Here is a 25441-nt window from a genome sequence, read left to right on the forward strand (position 1 = left end):
CCACCTCCCAAACAATCAATCCTTTTTTAAACCGGATTGTCCACATTGCAAGGGCAAGTTTGCCAAAGTCAGTTCCGCAGTGAGCATATGCCAGCTATCACTGTGCTCCCACACACTGTGGACTCCGCACTCTGTGGCTATTGAAGTTAAGGAAAAACCAAAAGATAAATATATACATTAATTCGTAAACTTTCTTCTGCGCATATCCATAAAATCCGTACAGTGCACAAAGAGGCCATTCGGCCCATCGAGTCTGCACTGACAATAATCCCATCCAGGCCCTCTCCCCGTAACCCCACGTATTTGCCCTGCTGACACCCCTGACACTAAGGGGTAATTTAGCGCGGCCAATCCATCTAACCAGCACATCTTTGGTCTGTGGGAGGAAACCGGAGCAATGCAAACATAGGGAGAACGTACAAACTCCACAGTCGCCCAATGCTGGAGTTGAACCCGGGTCCCTGGCGTTGTGAGGCAGCAGTGCTAACCACTCTGCCACCCATGCTATACCATTTGCACTTTCATTTTTATGCTAATTGTACTTTCCACAAAAGTGTTTGCAAAAATGTGTGGATAAAGGTTATTCACAGATCTCAAGTGTCTGAATTTTATTGAACGTGCCTCTCTCGTTCAAAACGTTTGTCCACCCCCTCTGGTATCGACAAGAGGTAAGTGATCCCACAGCCAATGATCGGATCTAAGCCCTGAAGTCCTGCCACATCCAGCCATGAACTGTGGTGGATAACTAACCAACTGAGGGGAGGAAGAGGCTCCAAAAGCATCCCCATCCTCAATGACAGAGGAGCCCTGCACATCAGCCAGAAGTGCCCAGTAGATGATCCATCTCCAGTCATCAATTTGATTAACTTCACGTGACAGCAAGACACTTGTTACTGCAAAGACTATATGCCCCCTGACAGTAACTAACACTGAAGACTTGTGCTGTAAATCTGGTCATGATCCGAGTCAAGCAGTTCCAGTTGGGGTGGCACTGCTGCCTCACAGCGCCAGGGACACGAGTTCGATTCCCAGCTTGGGTGACTGTGTGGAGTCTGCACGTTCTCCCCGTGTCTGTCTGGGTTTCCTCCGGGTGCTCCAGTTTCCTCCCACCCTCCAAAAAGGTGAGGTTAGTTGGATTGGCTATGCTAAATTGTGCCATAGATGAGGTTATAGAATTTCATGGAATAGAATCCCTACAGTGCAGAAAAAGGCCATTTGGCCCATCGAGTCTGCACCGACCACAATCCCACCCAGGCCCTACCTCCTTATCTCTTTATATTTACCTGCTAATCCCTCTAATCTATGCATCTCAAGATACTAAGGGGCAATTTTACCATGGCCAATCAATCTAACACGCACATCTTTGGACTGTGGGAGGAAACCGGAGCACCCGGAGGAAACCCACGCAGACACGAGGAGAATGTGCAAACTCCACACAGACAGTGACCCGAGCCGGGAATCGAACCCAGGTCCCTGGAGCTATGAAGCAGCAGTGTTAACCACTGTGCTACCGTGCCGCCGATTGCAGAATAGAGCTTAATTGGGATGACTGACAGGTTAGGTGGATTGGCCATGCTAAATCACCCCATAATGTCCTAAGAGATGAGGTTAGGTAGATTGGCTATGCTAAATTGCCCCATAATGTTCAAAGATGTGAGGTTAAGTGGATTGGCTATCTAAATTGCCCCATAGTGTCGAAAGAGGAATTGAGGAAAGTGGGCCTGTATTCTCTAGAATTTCGAAGAATGGGAGAAGATCTCATTGAAACCTACAAAATACTAAAAAGATTAGACTGGTTAGAAGCAGGTATACATGGATAGGATGGGAATGGAAGGATACGGACTCCGTAAGTGCATACGGTTTTAGTTTAGTAAGTAGCCTAACTACACCAGGTTCAAGTCCAACAGGTTTATTTGATAGCATGAGCTTTCGGAGCGTTGCCCCTTCATCAGGCGAGTGCAGGATTTGGTTCACAAACAGGGCATATATAGACACAAACTCAATTACAAGATAATGGTTGGAATGCGAGTCTTTACAGGTAATCAAGTCTTAAAGGTACAGACAATGTGAGTGGAGAGAGGGTTAAGCACAGATTAAAGAGATGTGTATTGTCTCCAGCTAGGACAGTTAGTGAGATTTTGCAAGCCCAGGCAAGTCATTATGGGGGTTGCAGATAGTGTAACATGAACCCAAGATCCCGGTTGAGGCCGTCCTTATGTGTGCGGAACTTGGCTATCAGTCTCTGCTCAGCAATTCTGCGTTGTTGTGTGTCATGAAGGCTGCCTTGGAGAACGCTTACCCGAAGATCAGAGGCCGAATGCCCGTGACCGCTGAAGTGTTTCCCGACTGGAAGAGAACACTTCTGCCTGGTGATTGGCGAGCGGCGATGTCGTAGCATCTGCATGGTCTCCCCAATGTACCATGCCTCGGGACATCCTTTCCTGCAGTGTATCAGGTAGACAACGTTGGCCGAGTCACAAGAGTAGGTACCGTGTACCTGGTGGATGGTGTTCTCACGTGAGATGATGGCATCCGTGTCGATGATCCAGCACGTCTTGCAGAGGTTGCTGTGGCAGGGTTGTGTGGTGTCGTGGTCACTGTTCTCCTGAAGGCTGGGCATATAATGGTCTGTTTGAGGTTGCGCGGTTGTTTGAAGGCAAGTACTAGAGGTATGGGGATGACCTTGGCGAGATGTTTGTCTTCATCAATGACATCTTGAAGGCTCCGGAGAAGATGTCGTAACTTCTCCGCTCCGGGGAAGTACTGGACGACGAAGGGTACTCTGTCTGCTGTGTCCTGTGTTTGTCTTCTGAGGAGGTCTGTGCAGCTTTTCACTGTGGCGCGTGGAGCACACGTGGAGCAGCTGAACCAGGAACACTCCTCACCACAATGGATGTCTCGGCACTCTACACCAGCATCCCCCACGATGACGACATTGCTGCAACTGCCTCGGTACTCAACGCCGACAATTGCCAATCTCCAGACGCAATTCTACAATTCATTCGCTTCATCCTGGACCACAATGTCTTCACCTTCAACAACCAGTTCTTCATCCAGACACATGGAACAGCCATCGGGATCAAAATCTGCACCTCAATATGCCAACATCTTCATGCACAGGTTCGAACAGGACTTCTTCACCGCACAGGACCTTCAACCGATGCTATACACTAGATACATCGATGACGTTTTCTTCCTTTGGACTCATGGCGAGCAATCACTGAAACAACTCTATGATGACATCAACAAGTTCCATCCCACCATCAGGCTCACCATGGACTACTCTCCGGAATCGGTTGCATTCCATTAAGGATGGTCACCTCAGCACTTCACTGTACCGCAAGCCCAGGGATAACCTCACGATGTTCCACGTCTCCAGCTTCCACCCTAAACACATTAAAGCCCCTACGGACAAGCCCTCCGTATACACAGGATCTGCTCGGATGAGGAGGATCGCAACAGACACCTACAGACGCTGAAAGATGCCCTCGTAAGAACAGGATATGGCGCTTGACTCATCGATCAACAGTTCCAACATGCCACAGTGAAAAATCACACAGATTTCCTCAGAAGACAAACACGGGACACGGTGGACAGAGTACCCTTCATCGTCCAATATTTCCCTGGAGCGGAGAAGCTACGACATCTTCCCCGGAGCCTTCAACATGTCATCGATGAAGACGAACATCTCGCCAAGGCCATCCCCATACCCCCACTTGTTGCCTTCAAACAACCACGCAACCTCAAACAGACCATTGTCCGCAGCAAACTACCCAGCCTTCAGGAGAACAGTGACCACGACACCACACAACCCTGCCACAGCAACCTCTGCAAGACGTGCCGGATCATCGACACAGATGCCATCATCTCATTTGAGAACACCATCTACCAGGTACACGGTACCTACTCTTGCAACTCGGCCAACATTGTCTACCTGATACGCTGCAGGAAAGGATGTCCCGAGGCATGGTACATTGGGGAGACCATGCAGACGCTACGACAACGGATGAATGGACACCACTCGACAATCACCAGGCAAGAGTGTTCTCTTCCTGTTGGGGAACACTTCAGCAGTCAAGGGCATTCAGCCTCTGATCTTCGGGTAAGCGTTCTCCAAGGCGGCCTTCAAGCCACACAACAACGCAGAGTCGCTGAGCAGAGACTGATAGCCAAGTTCCGCACATGAGGACGGCCTCAACTGGGATCTTGGGTTCATGTCACACTATCTGTAACCCCCATGACTTGCCTGGACTTGCAAAATCTCACTAGCTGTCCTGGCTGGAGACAATACACATCTCTTTAACCTGTGCTTAACCCTCTCTCCACTCACGTTGTCTGTACCTTTAAGACTTGATTACCTGTTAAGACTCGCATTCCAACCATTATCTTGAAAATTGAGTCTGTGTCTATATATGCCCTGTTTGTGAACCCAACTCCCACTCACCTGATGAAGGAGCAGCGCTCCGAAAGCTCGTGCTACCAAATAATACCAGGTTTATGAAACTTCTTACTGTACTTGCCCCAGTCCAACGCCAGCATCTCCACATCAGGTGCAAAGAGGAAAGCAATTGTTGCCGTGACTTGGATTCGAACCAAGGTTGCTGTGGCTATAACACTGAGTACTAACCACTAAACAATAATGTTAACTCTGTTTCTCTCTCTCTCTCTCTCTGTCTCCACACAGAGGCTGCCAGGCCTGCTGAGCTTTTCCAGCATCTTCTAATTTTAACTACAGATTTCCGGCAGCCGCCATATTTTCCCGTTCTCTTTAGCCCTGGAAAGACTAACTCTCCCGTCGGTAAACTTCTCTTGACTTGTGCTCTGTCCCAGACCTTCCTTTGTGTCCTGGTCTCCCCACTGCTTAACCCCCTCCTCCCTCACCCCGCCGCTCAATCCCCCACCCCCTCCCCCCAACATAGAACCCTAGAAAATTACAGTTCAGAAACAGGCCTTTTGGCCCTTCTTGTCTGTGCCGAACCATTTTTTGCCTAGTCCCACTGACCTGCACTTGGACCATATCCCTCCACACCCCTCTCATCCATGAACCCGTCCAAGTTTTTCTTAAATGTTAAAAGTGACCCCGCATTTACCATTTTATCCGGCAGCTCATTCCACACTCCCACCACTCTCTGCGTGAAGAAGCCCCCCCGAATATTCCCTTTAAACTTTTCTCCTTTCACCCTTAACCCATGCCCTCTGGTTTTTTTCTCCCCTAGCCTCAGCGGAAAAAGCCTGCTTGCATTCACTCTATCTATACCCATCAAAATCTTATACACCTCTATCAAATCTCCCCTCAATCTTCTACGCTCCAAGGAATAAAGTCCTAACCTATTCAATCTCTCTCTGTAACTCAGCTTCTCAAGTCCCGGCAACATCCTTGTGAACCTTCTCTGCACTCTTTCAACCTTATTTACATCCTTCCTGTAACTAGGTGACCAAAACTGTACACAATACTCCAAATTCGGCCTCACCAATGCCTTATATAACCTTACCATAACACTCCAACTTTTATACTCGATACACCGATTTATAAAGGCCAATGTACCAAAGGCACTCTTTACGACCCTATCCACCTGTGACGTCACTTTTAGGGAATTCTGTACCTGTATTCCCAGATCCCTCTGTTCAACTGTACTCTTCAGACTCCTACCATTTACCCTGTACGTTCTTCTTTGGTTTGTCCTTCCAATGTGCTATATCTCACACTTGTCTGCGTTAAATTCCATTTGCCATTTTTCAGCCCATTTTTCTAGTTGGTCCAAATCCCTCTGCAAGCTTTGAAAACCTTCCTCACTGTCCACTACACCTCCAATCTTTGTATCATCAGCAAACTTGCTGATCCAATTTACCACATTATCATCCAGATCATTGATATAGATGACAAACAACAATGGACCCAACACCGATCCCTGCGGCACACCACTAGTCACAGGCCTCCACTCAGAGAAGCAATCCTCCACAACCACTCTCTGGCTTCTTCAATTGAATACAGTAAGAAGTTTCACAACACCAGGTTAAAGTCCAACAGGTTTTCCACATCATTCTTCCATTGAGCCAGTGTCTAATCCAATTTACTACCTCCCCATGTATACCTAGGGACTGAACCTTCCTAACTAACCTCCCATGAGGGACCTTGTCAAAGGCCTTGCTGAAATCCAGGTAGACAACATCCACCGCCTTCCCTTCATCCACTTTCCTGGTAACCTCCTCGAAAAACTCTAATAGATTGGTCAAACATGACCTACCACGCACAAAGCCATGTTGACTCTCCCTAATAAGTCCCTCTATCCAAATATTAGTAGATCCTATCCCTTATCACACCTTCCAATAACTTGCCCACCACCGACGTCAAACTTACTGGCCTATAATTTCCCGGATTTCTTTTGGAACCTTTTTTAAACAGCGGAACAACATGAGCCACCCTCCAATCATCTGGCACCTCCCCCGTGAATACTGACATTTTAAATACGTCTGCCAGGGCCCCTGCAAGTTCAACACTAACTTCCCTCAAGGTCCGTGGGAATACCCTGTCTGGTCCTGGGGATTTATCCACTCTGATTTGCCTCAAGACAGCGAGCACCTCCTCCCCTTTAATCTGTAAAGGTTCCATGACCTCCCTACCAGTTTGCCCTATTTCCGTAGACTCCATGCCCGTTTCCTCAGTAAATACGGATGCAAAAAAACCATTTAGTATCTCCCCCATCTCTTTTGGTTCCATACACAGTCTACTACTCTGGTCTTCAAGATTTTATCCCTCACTATCCTTTTGCTCCTAACATATAGAAGCTCTTTGGATTTTCCTTCACTCTGTCTGCCAAAGCAACCTCATGTCTTCTTTTAGCCCTCCTGATTTCCCTCTTAAGTAGCTTCTTGCACTTTTTATACTCCTCGAGCATCTGATCTGTTCCTTGCTGCCTGTACATTTCATACAACTCTCTCTTCCTCTTAATCAATGTTACAATCTCCCTCGAGAACCAAGGTTCCTTATTCCTATTTACTTTGCCTTTAATCCTGACATTCCGAACCGTTTCCGGTTCCGAGGAAAGGTCACCTGCAAGAAATGTCACAAGTAGGCTTACATTAACACTGCAATGAAGTTATTGTGAAAATCCACTAGTCGCCACACTCCGGCGCATGTTCGGGTTACACTGAGGGAGAATTTAGCACGGCCAAAGAACTTAACCAACACGTCTTTCAGACTGAGAGGGGAAACCGGAGCACCCGGAGGAAACCCATGCAGACACGGGGAGAATGTGCAGACTCTGCACAGACAGTGACCCAAGCCAGGAATTGAACCCGGGTCCCTGGTGGTGTGAGGCAGCAGTGCTAACCACTGTGCTACCGTCTGACCTGTCGAGCGTCTGACCTGCCGAGCGTCTGACCTGCCGAGCGTCTGACCTGCCGAGCGTCTGACCTGCCGAGCGTCTGACCTGACGAGCGTCTGACCTGCCGAGCGTCTGACCTGCCGAGCGTCTGACCTGCCGAGCGGGTGTTAATCGGGATTTCTCTCTCATTTTTTTCAGGAAAGAGCTTTTCTCTCCTTCGGCTTTTATTGAAAAAACAGAAAATAGAAACACAAACACACTCCGATTTGGCCAAGTCTCTCTCCGTTGCTGGGTGGGCCACCCCATTCCCTGCAGTATTCCGTTACTGAACCCGGGGTAATCCGGTTGGCAATCGGGAATCCCGGTCTCTGCTCGGTGGCCTGGCTCCTCCCTCGCTCAGCTATCCCTTCACCCCCCCCCACTCCTGCCCGTCAGCTATGTTTCTGCCTCTTCCAGAAACGCTTGACATCGGGATGCCCCCCGGGGGTTACGACCATCAGCCTCTTGGTGGGGTTTTCCCAGACGAGTACTCCCAGATCCCGGGCGTAGTTCCGAAGGAGCTCAAAATCCACCTGGGAGAGGAACTGGTTGTACAGTACACCTACACAGAGAGGGAAGGAAGGAGGGGAGAGTGAGACAGAAACCTCACATCATCTCTGCCACAAAAGGTTGTACAAGAAGCATCCCGAAGTCGGCCTTGACACTGTGAAACTCTTTATTGCACCCCCCCCCCACCCCCCTGCCCTTACAGGCTCTGTCCCCCCCCACCCCCCTGCCCTTACAGGCTCTGTTTCCCCCTCCCCCCTTCCCTTACAGGCTCTGTCCCCCCCCATCCTCCCTGCCCTTACAGGCTCTGTTTCCCCCTCCCCCCTGCCCTTACAGGCTCTGTTTCCCCCTCCCCCCTTCCCCTCTTACAGGCTGCTGTGACTCTCAGAACTCTGCTGCCTGTTTCCTGCTGATCTGGGTAGCAGTGGTGTCCAGTGTATCTGCCCCAAGCCCCCATGATCCTCACTGAGATGTAATATCCATGGTGAATGCTGCATTTACCACCATTCTGCGTATTAATCCACAGTGTATACTCCTGGCCCAGCATGTACCCCTCTGCGTACCCCAATCCACACTGTGCACCCCCGACCCAGCGTGTACCACTCCATTACCCCAATCCACACTATGCACATCTGACCCAGCATGTACCCCTCTGCGAACCCTAATCCACACTGTGTACCAGCATGTACCCCAATGCCCAGCGTACCCTCTGTGTTCCCACTGTAGTGTACTCAATGTCTAACATAACCCTCTTCCTTGTGTATTCCCCGACTCGCACAGTCTCTCGGATCCATCACATGCCCAGTGTATCCGTATATCCCTGAAATTAGCCCCGATTCCTGCTGCGTATCCCCTCATCCGTGTACCCATGTGGCCCCTGACCCTTGCTTAGTCCGCCACATACACACCCCAGCATGCCCAACAACCCTCATGCGGCCCTGATGTCCGCTGTATGCCTCGGGTAAATAAACCCTCGTGATCCCTTAACCCAGGGGTCTCCAAACTACGGCCCGCGGGCCACATCTGGCCCGCAGCAACTTGAAATATTTATAAATAATAAAACTAATTATTTCCCTTCGTTTTTTCCCAACCACGCGGTCGGACAGTTGACACGAGCAGTTCCTGTCCGCCGCGCTCCTTCCCATGTGACCTGAGTGGTGTCGACTTGGCGAACCCTCATTTTCAGTCAGATATACCCGTCAGTTATCATAGAAATCATAGAAACCCTACAGTACAGAAAGAGGCCATTCGGCCCATCGAGTCTACACTGACCACAATCCCACCCAGGCCCTACCCCCATATCCCTACAGATTTACCCACTAATCCCTCTAACCTACGCATCTCAGGACACTAAGGGCAATTTTTAGCATGGCCAATCAACCTAACCTGCACATCTTTGGAAGGAAAAAAGAAAAGTGGACAGTGAGTGCCGCCTGTTTAATGAAAGTACTTCTTTGTACAAGCAGGTGATAAAGCCTTGTGTGTCATATGCAACGAAACTGTTGCAGTTTTGAAGGAGTACAATGTATGTCGGCACTATGAGACCAAACATGAACCAAGTTATTCCCAATTCACAGTAACACAGCGTTCGGAACAATTTGAATCAATGCAACACAGGTTGCTTTCCCAACAAGCTTTTTTTACGCAGAAGAGAACTGAAAATGAAGCTTTAACCAAGGCCAGTTACAAACTAGCTTATGCATTGGCTAAAGGAGGAAAGCCATTCACCGATGGAGATCTCATCAAAGAGTGTATAATGGAAGCAGTGGAAGAGTTATGCCCAGAAAAAGCAAATCTGTTCAAAATCGTCAGTCTTGCGTCACATACTGTTGCTCGTAGAATTGAGGATATAGGAAGCAATACATTTCATCAAATTGCAGACAAAGCAAGAAATTTTCAGTGGTATTTTCTCACACTTGATGAATCGACTGATGTGTGTGACACATCACAACTCCTAGTATTCATCCGTGGCATCGACAGTGAATTTAATGTCACACAAGAATTAGCATCAGTGCACAGCATGCACAGCACAGTAACTGGAGAAGACATCTTCAAAGAATTGCAAAAAACTGTGTTGGAATATAACCTGGAGTGGAATAAACTGCAATGCATGACAATTGATGGAGAAAAGAACATGTCTGGGGTGAAGAAAGGTTTGGTTGGACAAATCACAAAAGCTTGTGAGGTTGGTGGATTCTCAAAGCCCATGTTTCTGCATTGCATTATCCATCAACAAGCATTGTGCGGAAAATATGTGGATATGTCTTGCGTTCTGAAATCTGTTGTTTCAACAGTGAACTTCATTCGATCTCACGGGCTTAATCATTGCCAGTTTCGTGATTTTCTGAAAGAAACTGATTCTGAGTTCGGTGACTTGCCTTATTATACAGCAGTTCGATGGCTTAGTTGTGGAAAGGTTCTATCACGGTTCTTTCAGCTCAAAGAGGAAATTGATTCCTTTCTCACAGAGAAGAATCGACCTGAACCACTTTTATCAAACACTGACTGGCTTTGGAAATTGACATTTTTTGCAGACATGACAGGCCATATGAATCAATTGAATCTGAAGTTGCAAGGTGAAACAAATTTGATTTGTGATCTATTCGTGCATGTCAAGACATTCAGGGCAAAACTGATGCTATTTCAACGACAGGTGAAAGTTCATAACTTGGTTCATTTTCTATGTTGTGAAAAATTTCATGAAGAAAATGAAGCAGAATTTCCTTCTTCATTTGCAACAGAAATCATTAAGGACTTGCAAAAACAATTTCAGGAACGATTTTCTGCTCTTGATGGAAACACAGATGAAATAAAGCTGTTTCAAAATCCATTTGGCTGCAATGTTGAAACACTCCCAAGTCAGTTTCAAATGGAAATTATTGATCTCCAATCAGATGACATGCTGATAGACAAGTATAAAGAAGGAAATCTGATCCAATTTTATAAATCTTTGCAGCCTGAGCAGTTTCCAAATTTGAAGCGATTTGCTTGTGGATTTGTATCAGTTTTTGGTACAACGTACCTGTGTGAACAAACATTTTCAAACATGAAGTATGTCAAATCCAAATATCGAGCAAATCTATCTGATGAGCATTTGAAGTCCATTCGAATAATTGGCTCCTCAAGTTTGAAACCTCAGTTCAGCAATATTTTGAAATTAAAAAAGCAGTTCCATCATTCCCATTAATCTTGGGCAAAACTTCACGATTTGTTGGTTACGATTGAAAACTCCAATTGCCAGAATTGTGTAGAAAGGTGCAGACTGAATTTATTTTTGTTCGACCTTTATTAATGGTTCAAGTTTATTTTGAATTTCTTTGCTTTGTTTTACTGAAGTTCTTTCTTGGGGCGTGTTTATTTTTTTTATTGTGTACCACAAAATTGGGCAAATTCTCATTTCAGTTAAACATTTGTAAAATTTCAGTAAATAAAATTAATTAAAAAATGAATAACCTGCTTTTCTCATCTGCAGTTCAGTAATTGATTATTTTGTCAGGGCATTTGCTAATGTTTGACATTTTTACTCATTATACATCATTTCTCAGTGTAAGCACGGCATTGTTTCGTTGTAATTGTCACATTTCTCTTTTGTTCTGAATCATATCATGCTGATTACAAAAAAGATCCAAATAAAATATATAGAGGGTTATAAGTAAGCCTAGTAATCGCTAAGGTAGGGACATGTTCGGCACAACTTTTGTGGGCTGAAGGGCCTGTATTGTGCTGTAGTTTTTCTATGTTTCTAAAACTTATTCATTCATTTAAATTGTATTCATTCATTTATAAAACTAATTTTTTTCTTTGGCCCGTGAAAATGTGTAAAATATACGATGTAGCCCTCGTACTGAAAAGTTTGGAGATCGATGCCTTAACCCCTCAATCCCCCCAGCTGGTGCAGAGTTGTACCCCCCCTTCCCCATTCCCCGCTCTCTCAATGGGATGGGGACGAAGGGTAACCGGGACCCACCTTCTGTGAATTGGAGACGGTCCCGTTCCAGCTCCCACAGTCGGATCTGGTCCGTGATTGTTGGCGGCAGCACTGGATTCTGGGGAAAAAAAACAGCACAGGGTACAAAACATTGACCAATCACTGCTTAGACCTCGGCTGGTTTGACCACATTTATTGCTGGGTGGGAGAGAGAGGGAGAGGGAGGGAGAGAGAGGGAGGGAGAGGGAGAGAGAGGGTAAATGGGTGGGAGAGAGAGAGAGAGAGAGGGTAAATGGGTGGGAGAGGGAGAGAGGGTAAATGGGTGGGAGAGAGAGAGAGAGGGTAAATGGGTGAGAGCGAGGGAGAGAGAGAGAGGGTAAATGGGTGGGAGAGGGAGAGAAAGGGAGAGGGTAAATGGGTGGGAGAGAGGGTAAATGGGTGGGAGAGAGAGGGAGAGAGGGTAAATGGGTGGGAGAGAGAGAGAGAGAGAGGGTAAATGGGTGGGAGAGAGAGAGAGGGTAAATGGGTGGGAGCGAGGGGGAGAGAGGGTAAATGGGTGAGAGCGAGGGAGAGAGAGAGGATAAATGGGTGGGAGAGAGAGAGGGTAAATGGGTGAGAGCGAGAGAGAGAGGGTAAATGGGTGGGAGAGAGAGAGGGGGTAATTGGATGAGAGAGAGAGGGTAAATGTGTGGGAGCGAGAGAGAGAGAGAGAGGGTAAATGGGTGGGAGAGAGAGAGAGAGAGGGTAAATGGGTGGGAGCGAGGGAGAGGGGCTGAATGGCCTGCCCCTGTTCCAAATCCCATTTTCAATGAAGTTCAGGCCAAACCTACTCAAACTCTCCTCGTAAGAAAATCCTTCCATACCCGGGATCAACCGAGAGAACCGTCTCTGGACTGCCTCCAGTGTCAGTTTATCTTTCCTTAGATACGGGGACCAAAACTATTCACAGCATTGGTGTGGTCTAACTCCGGCCTGTAGTTTTAGCAAAACTTCCCTGTTTTTATACCCATTCCCGTCGAGCTAAAGGTTGACCATGTGCTGCCGCTCGGAAGATGCTTCTTTGGCTGGATAGCTGACAAGGTGAGAAATTGCTGCTGGACTCCAGAAGCTTCGACCACACCATCCCCCCAATGATCACCCTTGGAATGGTGGGTAATGAGGTCTGCCCTCATGTCATCAATCCTGACAACCCTTCATTCCCCCACAGTGGTGGCACAGTGGTTGGCACAGTGGTTGGCACTGCTGCCTCACAACGCGGGGACCCGGGTTCCGACTTGGGGTGAAATCAGTCGGGGCCGCTACAGAAGGGGGCAATCAAACTGTAACATGGAGTAGAAACTCCCAGCACAGGGGGAAAGGGACACCAAAGACCCCAACAATGACCCTGATCTGACCCCTATGTGAACAGTATGTTTGCTACATTGCACAGGTGAAGGGCGTGGTTTCGATTCAGTACTCGGAGCACATATAAAGAGAGACTGCCGGGACGTGGGGCGAGCAGGTTTGGAACCAGGCATGCGCGATGCTGCGTTCTGTCAACAAACCCATTGTCAGGAACAGTAATTAGTGTCTCGCACCTTCACTGACTGACTTGCAGTCGATTTAACGCTCTGCACCGCTAAAGGCTGCACAGCACCAACCCAGCACTGCCGCTGGTGACCCTCCTGAATGGTGAGGGGTCCAAGAGAGAAGAGTAATGTCCCGCTTGCTGCCTGAATTGTAACCTGCTTCCCAGCACTGGGAGGCAATTAACTCCCAGATATACTTTACATTGGGTACGGGATTGTGGGGCAAGGTGGCACAGTGGTTAGTGCTGCTGCCTCACAGCGCCAGGGACCCGGGTTCAATTCCCGGCCTCGGGTCCCTGTCTGTGCGGAGTTTGCACGTTCTCCCCGTGTCTGCGTGGGTTTCCTGCGGGTGCTCCGGTTTCCTCCCACACTCCAAAGATGTGTGGGTTAGGTTGATTGGCCATGCTGAATTGCCCCTTAGTGTCAGGGGGACTAGTTAGCATAAATACATGGGGTTACGGCGATAGAGCCTGGGTGGGATTGTGGTCGGTGCAGACTCGATGGGCTGAATGGCCGCCTTCTGTAGGATTCTATGAATCTCAATGCATCTTGCAGCAATGCATTGCTGGATGGGCTGAACCCTCCAATCGCACTGCCCACCTCCACCACTGGGCGGTGCTCTCGCACTGTAACCCAGCTCGTCACACATGGGGCCAGCCTTACCCTTTCACACAGTCGCATCCGTGGGGAGTGACCAGTAACCTGGGGGTGTGCGCGTTAGGCTTCCTCGGTCACAACACTAGATTCATGGTCCCCCCGCAGGAGGCCATTTGGCCCACCAGGCCGGTGCCAGCTCTTTGAAAGAGCTGTCTGCTTTGGTCCCTTTCTCCCCCATCTTTCTCCTTCAAGGATTTATTCAATGTCCCTCCGAGAGCTATTCTAATTTAATTTAAATCTATGATGCTATTGCCAGAAAGGGCAGCATTTCTTGTCCTTGAAAAGCTGTTGGTGAGCTGCCTTCTCGAACTCCGCAGTCCGTTTGGTGAAGGTGCTTTTACCCACAGCGCTGGTGAGGGAGGGGGAGGTTCCAGGGTTCTGACCCAGGGAAGGTGAGGGAACGGACGACGGACAAAGTCAGGGAGGTGCGAAACTGGGAGGGGATCCTGCAGGCGGTGGCGTACCCAGGTGCCTGCTGGTCGAGGTTGGAGAGATTGGGCCGATCCAGCTGCGTCCGGTGCTGGTCCAAAGCGGGTGTGACTGGCCAAGGCCATGGGGGATGGGGTGGGGGGGGGAAGCAGCCAGAACCCTCACCCACATCACTCGCTACAGGGCACAGCACCAGGCCAGCGCCCGCCCGCGTGGGTCTAATTATCACAAGGGCAGGTGACAACGGTGACATTTTACAGACCAAATATTTACATAGATGATTTGGAGTTGGGGACCAAGTGTGTGTCAAAGTTCGCAGATAACACTGAGATGAGTGGTAGAGCAACGTGTGCAGGGGACACTGATAGTCTGCAAAGGGATATAGATAGTCTGAGTGGGCGAGGGTCTGGCAGATGGAGTACAATGTTGGTAAATGTGAGGTCATCCATTTTGGTCGGAATAACAGCAAAATGGACTATTATTTAAATGGTAAAAAATTGCAGTATGCTGCTGTGCAGAGGGACCTGGGTGTCCTTGTGCATGATTCACAAAAAGTTGGTTTGCAGGTGCAGCAGGTAATTAAGAAGGCAAATGGAATTTTGTCCTTCATTGCTAGAGGGATGGAGTTTAAAAACAGCGAGGTTATGTTGCAGCTGTATAAGGTGCTGGTGAGGCCACACCTGGAGTACTGTGTACAGTTTTGGTCTCCTTACTTGAGAAAGGATATACTGGCACTGGAGGGGGTGCAGAGGAGATTCACTAGGTTGATTCCGGAGTTGAGAGGGTTGGCTTATGAGGAGAGACTGAGTAGACTGGGGCTATACTCATTGGAATTCAGAAGAATGAGGGGAGATCTTATAGAAACATAAGATTATGAAGGGAATAGATAAGATAGAAGCAAGGAAGTTGTTTCCACTGGCGGGAGAAACTAGAACTAGGGGGGCATAGCCTCAAAATAAGGGGGGACAGATTTAGGACTGAGTTGAGGAGGAACTTCTTCACACAAAGAGTTGTGAATCTGTGGAATTCCCTGCCCAGTGAAGCAGTTGAGGCTACCTCAGTGAATGTTTTTAAGGCAAGGATAGATAGATTTTTGAACAGTAAAGGAATTAAGGGTTATGGTGAGCGGGCGGGTAAGTGGAGCTGAGCCCACAAAAAGATCAGCCATGATCTTATTGAATGTTGGAGCAGACTCGAGGGGTCTGATGGCCCACTCCTGCTCCTAGTTCTTATGTTCTTACATCACGTGGATTTTATTTAACACAGGCCCAGATTACTGTCTCAGAAGGAGGTGATGCTGATGTGTCAGCATTCTAGGATGTTCCAGGGATGTTCTCTTGCAGTGCTCATGTTTATAGTGTGAAATAACTTTTATTTGTGGAATTAATCGAGAATGTGCTTAGGCAAGAGGGAGGCAGTGGTGTAGTGGTATCGTCACTGGGCTTGTAACCCAGAGGCAGTGCTCTGGAGACCTGGGTTCGAATCCCACCATGGCAGAAGGTGAAACTTGAATTTTAAATAACCGTGAAACCATTGCCGACTGTCAGAAAAACCCATCTGGTTCACTAATGTCCCTCAGAGAAGGAAATCTGCCGTCCTTACCCGGTCTGGCCTACCTGTGACTCCAGAGTCACAGCAATGTGGTTGACTCTCAACTGCCCTCTGAAATGGCCTAGCAAGCTACTCAGTTCAAAGGCAACAAGGGATAGGCAATGGGGAGGTGATGGCCTAGTGGTATTATCACTGGACTATTAATCCAGAAACTCAGTGAACCTTCTGGGGACCCGGGTTCGAATCCCGCCACGGCAGATGGTAGAATTTGAATTCGATAAAATAAAATCTGGAGTTAAGAATCTCCTAACGACCACGAAACCATTGTCGATTGTCGGGAAAAACCCATCTGGTTCACTAATGTCCTTCAGGGAAGGAAATCTGCCGTCCTTACCCGGTCTGGCCTACCTGTGACTCCAGAGTCACAGCCATGTGGCTGACTCTCAACTGCTCTCTGAAAAGACACTCAGTTCAAGGGCATTCAGTAAATAATAATAATTATAATATATATAAAATATAATTATAATAACATTTGTGCTATTATATATTAATAATAAATATTTAAATTTAGCAGTGAAATTGCAGCAACATAAGTTCTTATTTACAAATTCTTATTAACGAGTTCTTGTTAACTCTGATGAGTTTTGTCTGTGCTGGTTATGAAAATGGGTGCATCATGGGGAGGGGGGGGGTTGCTTTTGGTTCACTGGTCTGCTTCCTGGGAGGAGGGGGTTGTCTTTTAGGTATGTGTGTGGGGGGGGTGGGTGGAATATATCTGAGGCTGAGATAGACAGATCCCCCCCAACTCCCCATCCCAGTGCCCAATGTAAGGTAGATCTGGGAGTCGACCAGTGCTGGGAAGCCAGTGAGGCATCAGTCTACTGCTCGCCCCGGTACCAGCGGTCTCTCTTTATATGTGCTCTGAGTGCTTAATCAAAATGGCACCCTCCACAAGTGCATCTAAACAATGCAACAAACATACTCCTGCCCCTGGTTCTTGTCCAACCCTGAGCACTGGACGGACACGGAGCCCCGAGAAACATTTAGCCGGAAGCGGTCATTCTTTACGTTTGAGAGGTTACTTCGATGCTGGAAGTGTTGCAGCCGAACTAGACCCCATCCCCTACCCCCTCCCTCCCCACACGTGGTTGAGTGACTGCTTTGCCTCAACCCCTCAGGCTTTCCAGTTGTGCTTGGCTATCCGCCGCTCTGGCTGCTGAGTGGAGTGACTGAGCTGTCGGGACAGACACCCGGACGTTACTGCCAGCGACTTACCCCCTTCATCATTACCGAGTGGGCTCTTGTCCGCAGGAAGTGGATAATCTGGAGAAAGGACAAAACACAGACGTCATCTCACACGGCGGCGGAGGGGGTGGGGAATGGAATGGGAACGCCCCTCTAGAAAGAAAGGCGGACAGGCACCGCGAGAGCACCTTTCATTTCCTCAGTCCAAGCTCTTCACAGACCACCACGTACTTTACCAACTGCACCCACTCGGCCGATGCAGGAAACACGGCAACCAATTTACACACAGCAAGCTCCCACCAAAAGCAACGCGCTAACCCTGACATGTTCCGGTGGTTTCTGTGTATCAGTCTGTGGTGTACACAGTCTGGTTTCTGTCTGTGTATCAGTCTGTGGTGTACACAGTCTGGTTTCTGTCTGTGTATCAGTCTGTGGTGTACACAGTCTGGTTTCTGTCTGTGTATCAGTCTGGGGTGTACACTGTCTGGTTTCTGTCTGTGTGTCAGTCTGTGGTGTACACAGTCTGGTTTCTGTCTGTGTATCAGTCTGTGGTGTACACAGTCTGGTTTCTGTCTGTGTATCAGTCTGTGGTGTACACAGTCTGGTTTCTGTCTGTGTATCAGTCTGGGGTGTACACTGTCTGGTTTCTGTCTGTGTGTCAGTCTGTGGTGTACACTGTCTGGTTTCTGTCTGTGTACCAGTCTGGGGTGTACACAGTCTGGTTTCTGTCTGTGTGTCAGTCTGGGGTGTACACTGTCTGGTTTCTGTCTGTGTGTCAGTCTGTGGTGTACACTGTCTGGTTTCTGTCTGTGTGTCAGTCTGTGGTGTACACAGTCTGGTTTCTGTCTGTGTGTCAGTCTGTGGTGTACACAGTCTGGTTTCTGTCTGTGTACCAGTCTGGGGTGTACACAGTCTGGTTTCTGTCTGTGTGTCAGTCTGTGGTGTACACAGTCTGGTTTCTGTCTGTGTATCAGTCTGGGGTGTACACAGTCTGGTTTCTGTCTGTGTGTCAGTCTGGGGTGTACACTGTCTGGTTTCTGTCTGCGTGTCAGTCTGTGGTGTACACAGTCTGGTTTCTGTCTGTGTGTCAGTCTGTGGTGTACACAGTCTGGTTTCTGTCTGTGTGTCAGTCTGTGGTGTACACAGTCTGGTTTCTGTCTGTGTACCAGTCTGGGGTGTACACAGTCTGGTTTCTGTCTGTGTGTCAGTCTGTGGTGTACACAGTCTGGTTTCTGTCTGTGTGTCAGTCTGTGGTGTACACAGTCTGGTTTCTGTCTGTGTGTCAGTCTGGGGTGTACACTGTCTGGTTTCTGTCTGCGTGTCAGTCTGTGGTGTACACAGTCTGGTTTCTGTCTGTGTGTCAGTCTGTGGTGTACACAGTCTGGTTTCTGTCTGTGTATCAGTCTGGGGTGTACACAGTCTGGTTTCTGTCTGTGTATCAGTCTGGGGTGTACACAGTCTGGTTTCTGTCTGTGTCAGTCTGTGGTGTACACAGTCTGGTTTCTGTCTGTGTATCAGTCTGGGGTGTACACAGTCTGGTTTCTGTCTGTGTCAGTCTGTGGTGTACACTGTCTGGTTTCTGTCTGTGTGTCAGTCTGTGGTGTACACAGTCTGGTTTCTGTCTGTGTATCAGTCTGGGGTGTACACTGTCTGGTTTCTGTCTGTGTATCAGTCTGGGGTGTACACTGTTGGGTTTCTGTGTGCGTGTATCAGGCTGGGGTGTACACTGTTGTGTTTCTGTCTATCAGTCTGGGGTGTACACTGTCTGGTTTCTTTCTGTGTATCAGTCTGGGGTGTACACTGTTGGATTTCTATGTGTGTGTATCAGTCTGGGGTGTACACTGTCTGGTTTCTGTCTGTGTACCAGTCTGGGGTGTACACTGTTTGGTTTCTATCTGTGTATCAGTCTGGGGTGTACACTGTCTGGTTTCTATCTGTGTATCAGTCTGGGGTGTACACTGTCTGGTTTCTGTGTCTGTGTATCAGTCTGGGGTGTACACTGTTGGGTTTCTGTGTGCGTGTATCAGTCTGGGGTGTACACGGTACGGTGGCACAGTGGTTAGCACTGCTGCTTCACAGCTCCAGGGACCTGGGTTCGATTCCCGGCTCGGGTCACTGTCTGTGTGGAGTTTGCACATTCTCCTCGTGTCTGCGTGGGTTTCCTCCGGGTGCTCCGGTTTCCTCCCACAGTCCAAAGATGTGCGGGTTAGGTTGATTGGCCATGCTAAAATTGCCCCTTAGAGTCCTGAGATGCGTAGGTTAGAGGGATTAGTGGGTAAAATATGTAGGGATGTGGGGGTGGGGCCTGGGTGGGATTGTGGTCGGTGCAGACTCGATGGGCCGAATGGCCTCTTTCTGTACTGTAGGGTTTCTATGATTTCTATGATACACTGTCTGGTTTCTGTCCATGTGTATCAGTCTGTGGTGTACACTGTCTGGTTTCTGTCTGTGTATCAGTCTGGGGTGTATACAGTCTGGTTTCTGTCTGTGTATCAGTCTGGGGTATACACTGTCTGGTTTCTGTCTATGTATCAGTCTGTGTTGTATACAGTCTGGTTTCTGTCTGTGTATCAGTCTGGGGTGTACACTGTCTGGTTTCTGTCTGTGTACCAGTCTGGGGTGTACACTGTCTGGTTTCTGTCTGTGTACCAGTCTGGGGTGTACACTGTCTGGTTTCTGTCTGTGTATCAGTCTGGGGTGTACACTGTCTGGTTTCTGTCTGTGTATCAGTCTGGGGTGTACACTGTCTAGTTTCTGTCTGTGTACCAGTCTGGGGTGTACACTGTTGGGTTTCTGTCTGTGTACCAGTCTGGGGTGTACACTGTCTGGTTTCTGTCTGTGTACCAGTCTGGGGTGTACACTGTCTGGTTTCTGTCTGTGTATGAGTCTGGGGTGTACACTGTCTGGTTTCTGTCTGTGTATCAGTCTGGGGTGTACACTGTCTGGTTTCTGTCTGTGTATCAGTCTGGGGTGTACAATGAAACAACAAGAGAAAATGTTGGAAAATCTCAGCAGGTCTGGCAGCATCTGTAAGGAGAATGTCACCTCTTTTCTCTCCTGCCAGATGCTGCCAGACCTGCTGAGATTTTCCAGCATTTTCTCTTTTGGTTTCAGATTCCAGCATCTGCAGTAATTTGCTTTTATCGGGTGTACACCGTCTGGTTTCTGTGTGTGTGTGTGTGTGTCAGGCCTGGGTGTACACTGTCTGGATCCTATTTGTGCCAAGCACAAGTGTACACCTCTCTGGTTCCTGGGTGCTTCAGATTCTTGTGTGCGCGCGCGCCAATCTTAAGCATACACATATCCAGCTCCCATGTGTACCAGACCTGGCTGTGTGTACCACAGGTATGCAAACCCCAGTGTCATGTGTGCACCTGCCTGGGTACCATCCCTATCCTGCGTTTATCTGTCTGGGTAACATACTCATTCTGCGTGTACCTGTCTAGGACGGCATGGTAGCACAGTGGTTAGCACTGCTGCCTCACAACGTCAGGGACCCGGGTTCAATTCCCGGCTTGGGTCTGTGCAGAGTTCTCCCCGTGTCTGCGTGGGTTTCCTCTGGGTGCTCCGGTTTCCTCCCACAGTCCAAAGACGTGCTGGTTAGGGTGTATTCACCGAACAGGCACCGGAGTGTGGCGACTGGGGGATTTTCACAGTAACTTCATTGCAGTGTTAATGTAAGCCTACTTGTGACACTAACAAATAAACATTAAACATGCGTGAGTGTGAATGCAGACCCTTAATTCTTCAAGTCCCTGCAAAGGGCTTCATTGGGAGCTGCCGGCAGCCCCAGTGCTGTTACCTGTTCTGCCGTGATCCCGTTGGCGATGGACTGCTGCACGCTGTCTCTGCTCAGCTGAGCCACCACCATGTTGGGAAAGCGATAGAGCATCTCAGAGAACAGAGCGATGAGGGCTAACTGCAGCTCAGAGTCTGCACAGGGGAAACAAGGAGAAAGAGCCTGAGTGAAACATTCCCCCCAAACCATTCACAAATAACCCAGCATGAACGCTCAGTGAGACGATCCACCCAAACAGAGAGAGGGGGGGGAGGGGGGGGGGGGGGGGGGGGGGAGTGAGAAGCGGGGGGGGGGGGGGGAGATTGGAGTGGGAAGCGGGGGGTGCAGGAATGCAAAGCGAGGGGAGAGGGGGGGGTGGGAGGGACAGGGAGTTGGGGGTAGTTGGCTGCTCCCACACTGACTCTGTCCAGCAGCCCAGCTGTTCCTGATGCCCAGTGGGGAGGGGTGAACAGAGGGTGAAATCTGCCAGTCCTCCCTTCCCTCCAGATCCTTATCCAGAGACACTGCTTTACTGCAGAGAGGCTGTGCACAGATTCTGCTCAGGAATAGGGCCACTGAGACTCTCGATCCTCAGACCGTTCATGCTTCAGACCAGCATTTCAAAATAAATTGCGGGATGCCTTTATTACCCATCCTTAATTGCCCCTCGAGAAGGTGGTGGTGAGCTGCTGCCTTGAGCCGCTGCAGTCCCTGTGGTGTAGGTACACCCACTGTGCTGTTAGGGAGGGAGCTCCAGGAATTTGACCCAGTTACAGTGAAGGAATGGTGATGTATTTCCAAGTCAGGATGGTGAGTGGAACCTCCAGGTGGTGGTGTTCCCCGGTATCTGCTGCTCTTGTCTTTCTAGATGGGAATGATCATGGGTTGGGAAGTTGCTGTCTAAGGAGTCTTGGTGAGTTGCTGCAGTGCGTCTTGTAGATGGTACACACGGCTGCCACTGTGTGTCGGTGGTGGAGGGAGTGAATGTTTGTGGATGTGGTGCCAATCGAGCGGGGCTGCTTTGTCCTGGATGGTGTGGAGCTTCTCGAGTCGTTGGAGCGTGCCCATCCAGGCAAGTGGGGAATATTCCATCACACTCCTGACTCGTGTCCTTGAAGATGGTGATCGGGCTTTGGGGAGTCAGGAGGCGAACATTGGAACCAGAGTAGGCCATTCAGCCCATCGAGCCTGCTCTGCTGTTAATATGATCATGGCTGATTGGAGACTTCAGTGCCATTTACACCCACTATCTCCCCACTGTTAACCAAAAATCCATCAATCTCTGCGTTAAACATTCTCAATGACCGAGCTTCCACTTATTTGCTGCTTGATTTGTTGAGTGACGTATTCTGGGTCATAGAATCATAGAAACCCTACAGTGCAGAAGGAGGCCATTCGGCCCATCGAGTCTGCACCGACCACAATCCCACCCAGGCCCTATCCCCAAAAGCTCATGTATTTACCCTGCTAATCCCCCTGACACTAAGGGGCAATTTAGCATGGCCAATCCACCTAACCCGCACATCTTTGGAGTACGGGAGGAAACCCACGCAGACACGGGGAGAATGTGCAAACTCTGCACAGACAGTCACCCAAGCCGGGAGTTGAACCCGGGTCCCTGGCGCTGTGAGGCAGCAGTGCCAACCACGGTGCCACCCTACTGCTGAGCCGGAACGGACAGCTGGGGCAGAGATGCGGGGGGGGAGATGAGGAGATGAGTGAGGAATCGGTTAATGGTGTCCGGTGCAGACAGGGTTACAGCTGACACGGCCTCCTGCCTGCACTCAGTCATGTTATGAAGCGGCTGTGCTCGAGTGGCACTCCTCTCCATTTTGCCAATCTCTAGCACGCAGCCACTTTGCCCCGGCCCTCAGGAGGGATCGCAGCTCTGAATGAAATGATTCGGAGACTCCCACACACTGGGTCTCACTGCACAGTCTCTTCCAGCTGCCCGCCACCGGGGCCTGTCAGGCTGCTGCCATTACAAGTACCGTGCAAGTTGCATTAACCCTTTCTGGCGCTGTGATGCCGGGCACCCTTGCAACACTGGCACAGTGGTTGGCACAGCTGCCTCACAGCGAGAGGGACTCAGGTTCGATTCCCGGCTTGGGTCACTGTCTGTGTGGAGTTTGCACATTCCGTGTCTGCGTGCGTTTCCTCCGGGTGAGGTCCGGCATCCCCGCAAGTGTCTTTTCACAAATACTCTTACATGGGGGTGTCACTGAGGGGGCCGTCACTTAACGCTCATCCCCAGTTGCCCTTAAACTGGACGGCACGGTGGCACAGTGGTTAGCACTGCTGCCTCACAGCGCCAGGGACCCGGGTTCAATTCCAGCCTTGGGTCACTGTCTGTGCGGAGTCTGCATGTTCTCCCCGTGTCTGCGTGGGTTTCCTCCGGGTGCTCCGGTTTCCTCCCACACTGCAAAGATGTGCAGGGTAGGTTGATTAGCCAGGCTAAATTGACCCTTAGTGTCAGGGAGATTAGCAGGGTAAATGAGGGTTACGGGAATAGGGTGGGATTGTGGTCAGTACAGACTCAATGGGCTGAATGGCCTCCTTCTGCACTGTTGAGATTCTATTGGCCTTAGTGAGACCCTAGCGAGTCTCCCTGACACTAAGACTCGCAAGGACCTTGCTTGGCAATTTCAGAGTGAACACGGACCAACCGACTCAGGAACAGCTTCTTCCCTGCTGCTGTCAGACTATTGAATGGACCTACCTTGCATTAAGTTGATCTTTCTCTGCACCCTATCTATGACTGTAACACTACATTCTGCACTCTCTCCTTTCCTTCTCTATGAACGGTATGCTTTGTCTTTACAGCGCAAGAAACAATACTTTCCACTGTATACTGATACATATGACAATAATAAATCAAATCAAAAGTGTCAGCCAGGCTGGGTGAGGATGGCAGATTTCCTTCCCTCAAGGGAATAAAGGGATTGCAACAATCGATGATACGTTTGCAGTCACCAATACGGAGACCGGAATCACAGAGTTCCTACAGTGCAGAAGGTCGTCACGTATTTACCCTGCTAGTCCCCCTGACACTAAGGGGCAACTTAGCATGGCCAATCCACTTAACCTACACATCATACAATCCTCACAGTGCAGAATGAGGCCATTCGGCCCATCGAGTCTGCAACAACAATCCCACCCAGGCCCTATCCTCGCATATTTACCCCACTAATCCCTCTAACCCTCTGCATCCTGGGACACTAAGGGGCAATTTAACATGGCCAATCCAACCTGCACATCTTTGGAGTGTGGGAGGAAACCGGAGCACCCGGAGGAAACCCACGCAGACACGGGGAGAATGTGCAGACTCCACACAGACAGTGACCCGAGGCCGGTAATTAAACCCAGGTCCCTTGAGCTGAGAGGCAGCAGCGCTAACCACTGTGCCACCGAGCTGCCCTAATCTTTGGACTAACTTTATAATTCCAGGTTTCATTCATTGAAGTGAAGTTGCACTGGCTGTGGTGGTGGGGTTTGAACCCCTGTCCCCAGAGCCTGGGCCCCTCTTGGTCAGTCGGTGGTATAGTGTGTGTGCGCATACAGGAGTGACCACTGAGGGTTTGAACTTGCTGCGTTGGGGTTGGCTGCCCCCTGCAGGCAGACTCTCACCGGTGTAGGCGTAGATCCTGTAGTTTGTCTCCACGATGATGTATCCCTGACGGTGTACATCCACCGAGCTGCCCGTCACTCCCGAGGCCAGGTTAATGGCCAGCCGTGTCGGATAGAACCTCCGCGACTTACGCTGTGGACAGAGAGAGAGAGAGGCAGAGAAGAGAGTGCCACACAGTCTCAAGCATGTTGGTGTCACCGTGTCTTGCCAAGTTCAACTGACAACAACATCATTACATATATATATAGGGCAGCACTGCTACCTCACAGCGCCAGGGACCCGGGTTCGATTCCGGCCTTAGGTGACTGTCTGTGTGGAGTTTGTATGTTTATAGAATCCCCACAGTGGAGAAGGAGGCCACTCGGCCCATCGAGCTTGCACTGACGACAGTCCCACCCAGGCCCTATCCCCATAACCCCAGATATTTGCCCTGCTAAATCCCCTGACACGGAGGGGAACAGTGGTCAGCACTGCTGCCTCATAGCGCCAGGGATCTGGGTTCAATTCCTGGCTTGTCTCATTGTCTGTGTGAAGTCTGCACATTCTCCCCGTGTCTGCGTGGGTTTCCTCCGAGTGCTCCGGTTTCCTCCCACAGTCCAAAGATGTGCGGGTTAGGTGCATTGGCCATGATAAATTGCCCCTTAGTGCCAGGGGGATTAGCTAGGGTAAATACATGGGGTTATGGGGATTGGGCCTGGGTGGGATTGTGGTCAGTGCAGACTCGATGGGCCGAATGGCCTCCTTCTGCATTGAAGGGATTCCATGACACTGAGGGACAATTTAGCC

General features: G+C 49.4%; 1 protein-coding gene across 1 annotated transcript in view; it reads right to left on the minus strand.

Annotated features, from left to right (window-relative positions):
• Positions 1-7520: 7520 nt before the first annotated feature.
• LOC144497664 (general transcription factor IIH subunit 4-like) overlaps positions 7521-25441 on the minus strand; it is a 40235-nt gene continuing 22314 nt past the window's right edge. The window contains exons 6-10 of the mRNA XM_078219107.1: positions 24655-24787; positions 21052-21182; positions 17280-17327; positions 11839-11917; positions 7521-7926 (exon numbers count right to left, since the gene is read on the minus strand). Of these exons, the coding sequence (XP_078075233.1) occupies positions 7757-7926; positions 11839-11917; positions 17280-17327; positions 21052-21182; positions 24655-24787 (561 nt within the window). The 3' untranslated portion in view covers positions 7521-7756. The remainder of the gene's footprint in view (positions 7927-11838; positions 11918-17279; positions 17328-21051; positions 21183-24654; positions 24788-25441) is intronic.

The sequence above is a fragment of the Mustelus asterias genome, chromosome 8, assembly GCF_964213995.1.
Source record: "Mustelus asterias chromosome 8, sMusAst1.hap1.1, whole genome shotgun sequence".
In the NCBI taxonomy this organism is placed as follows: Eukaryota; Metazoa; Chordata; class Chondrichthyes; order Carcharhiniformes; family Triakidae; genus Mustelus; species Mustelus asterias.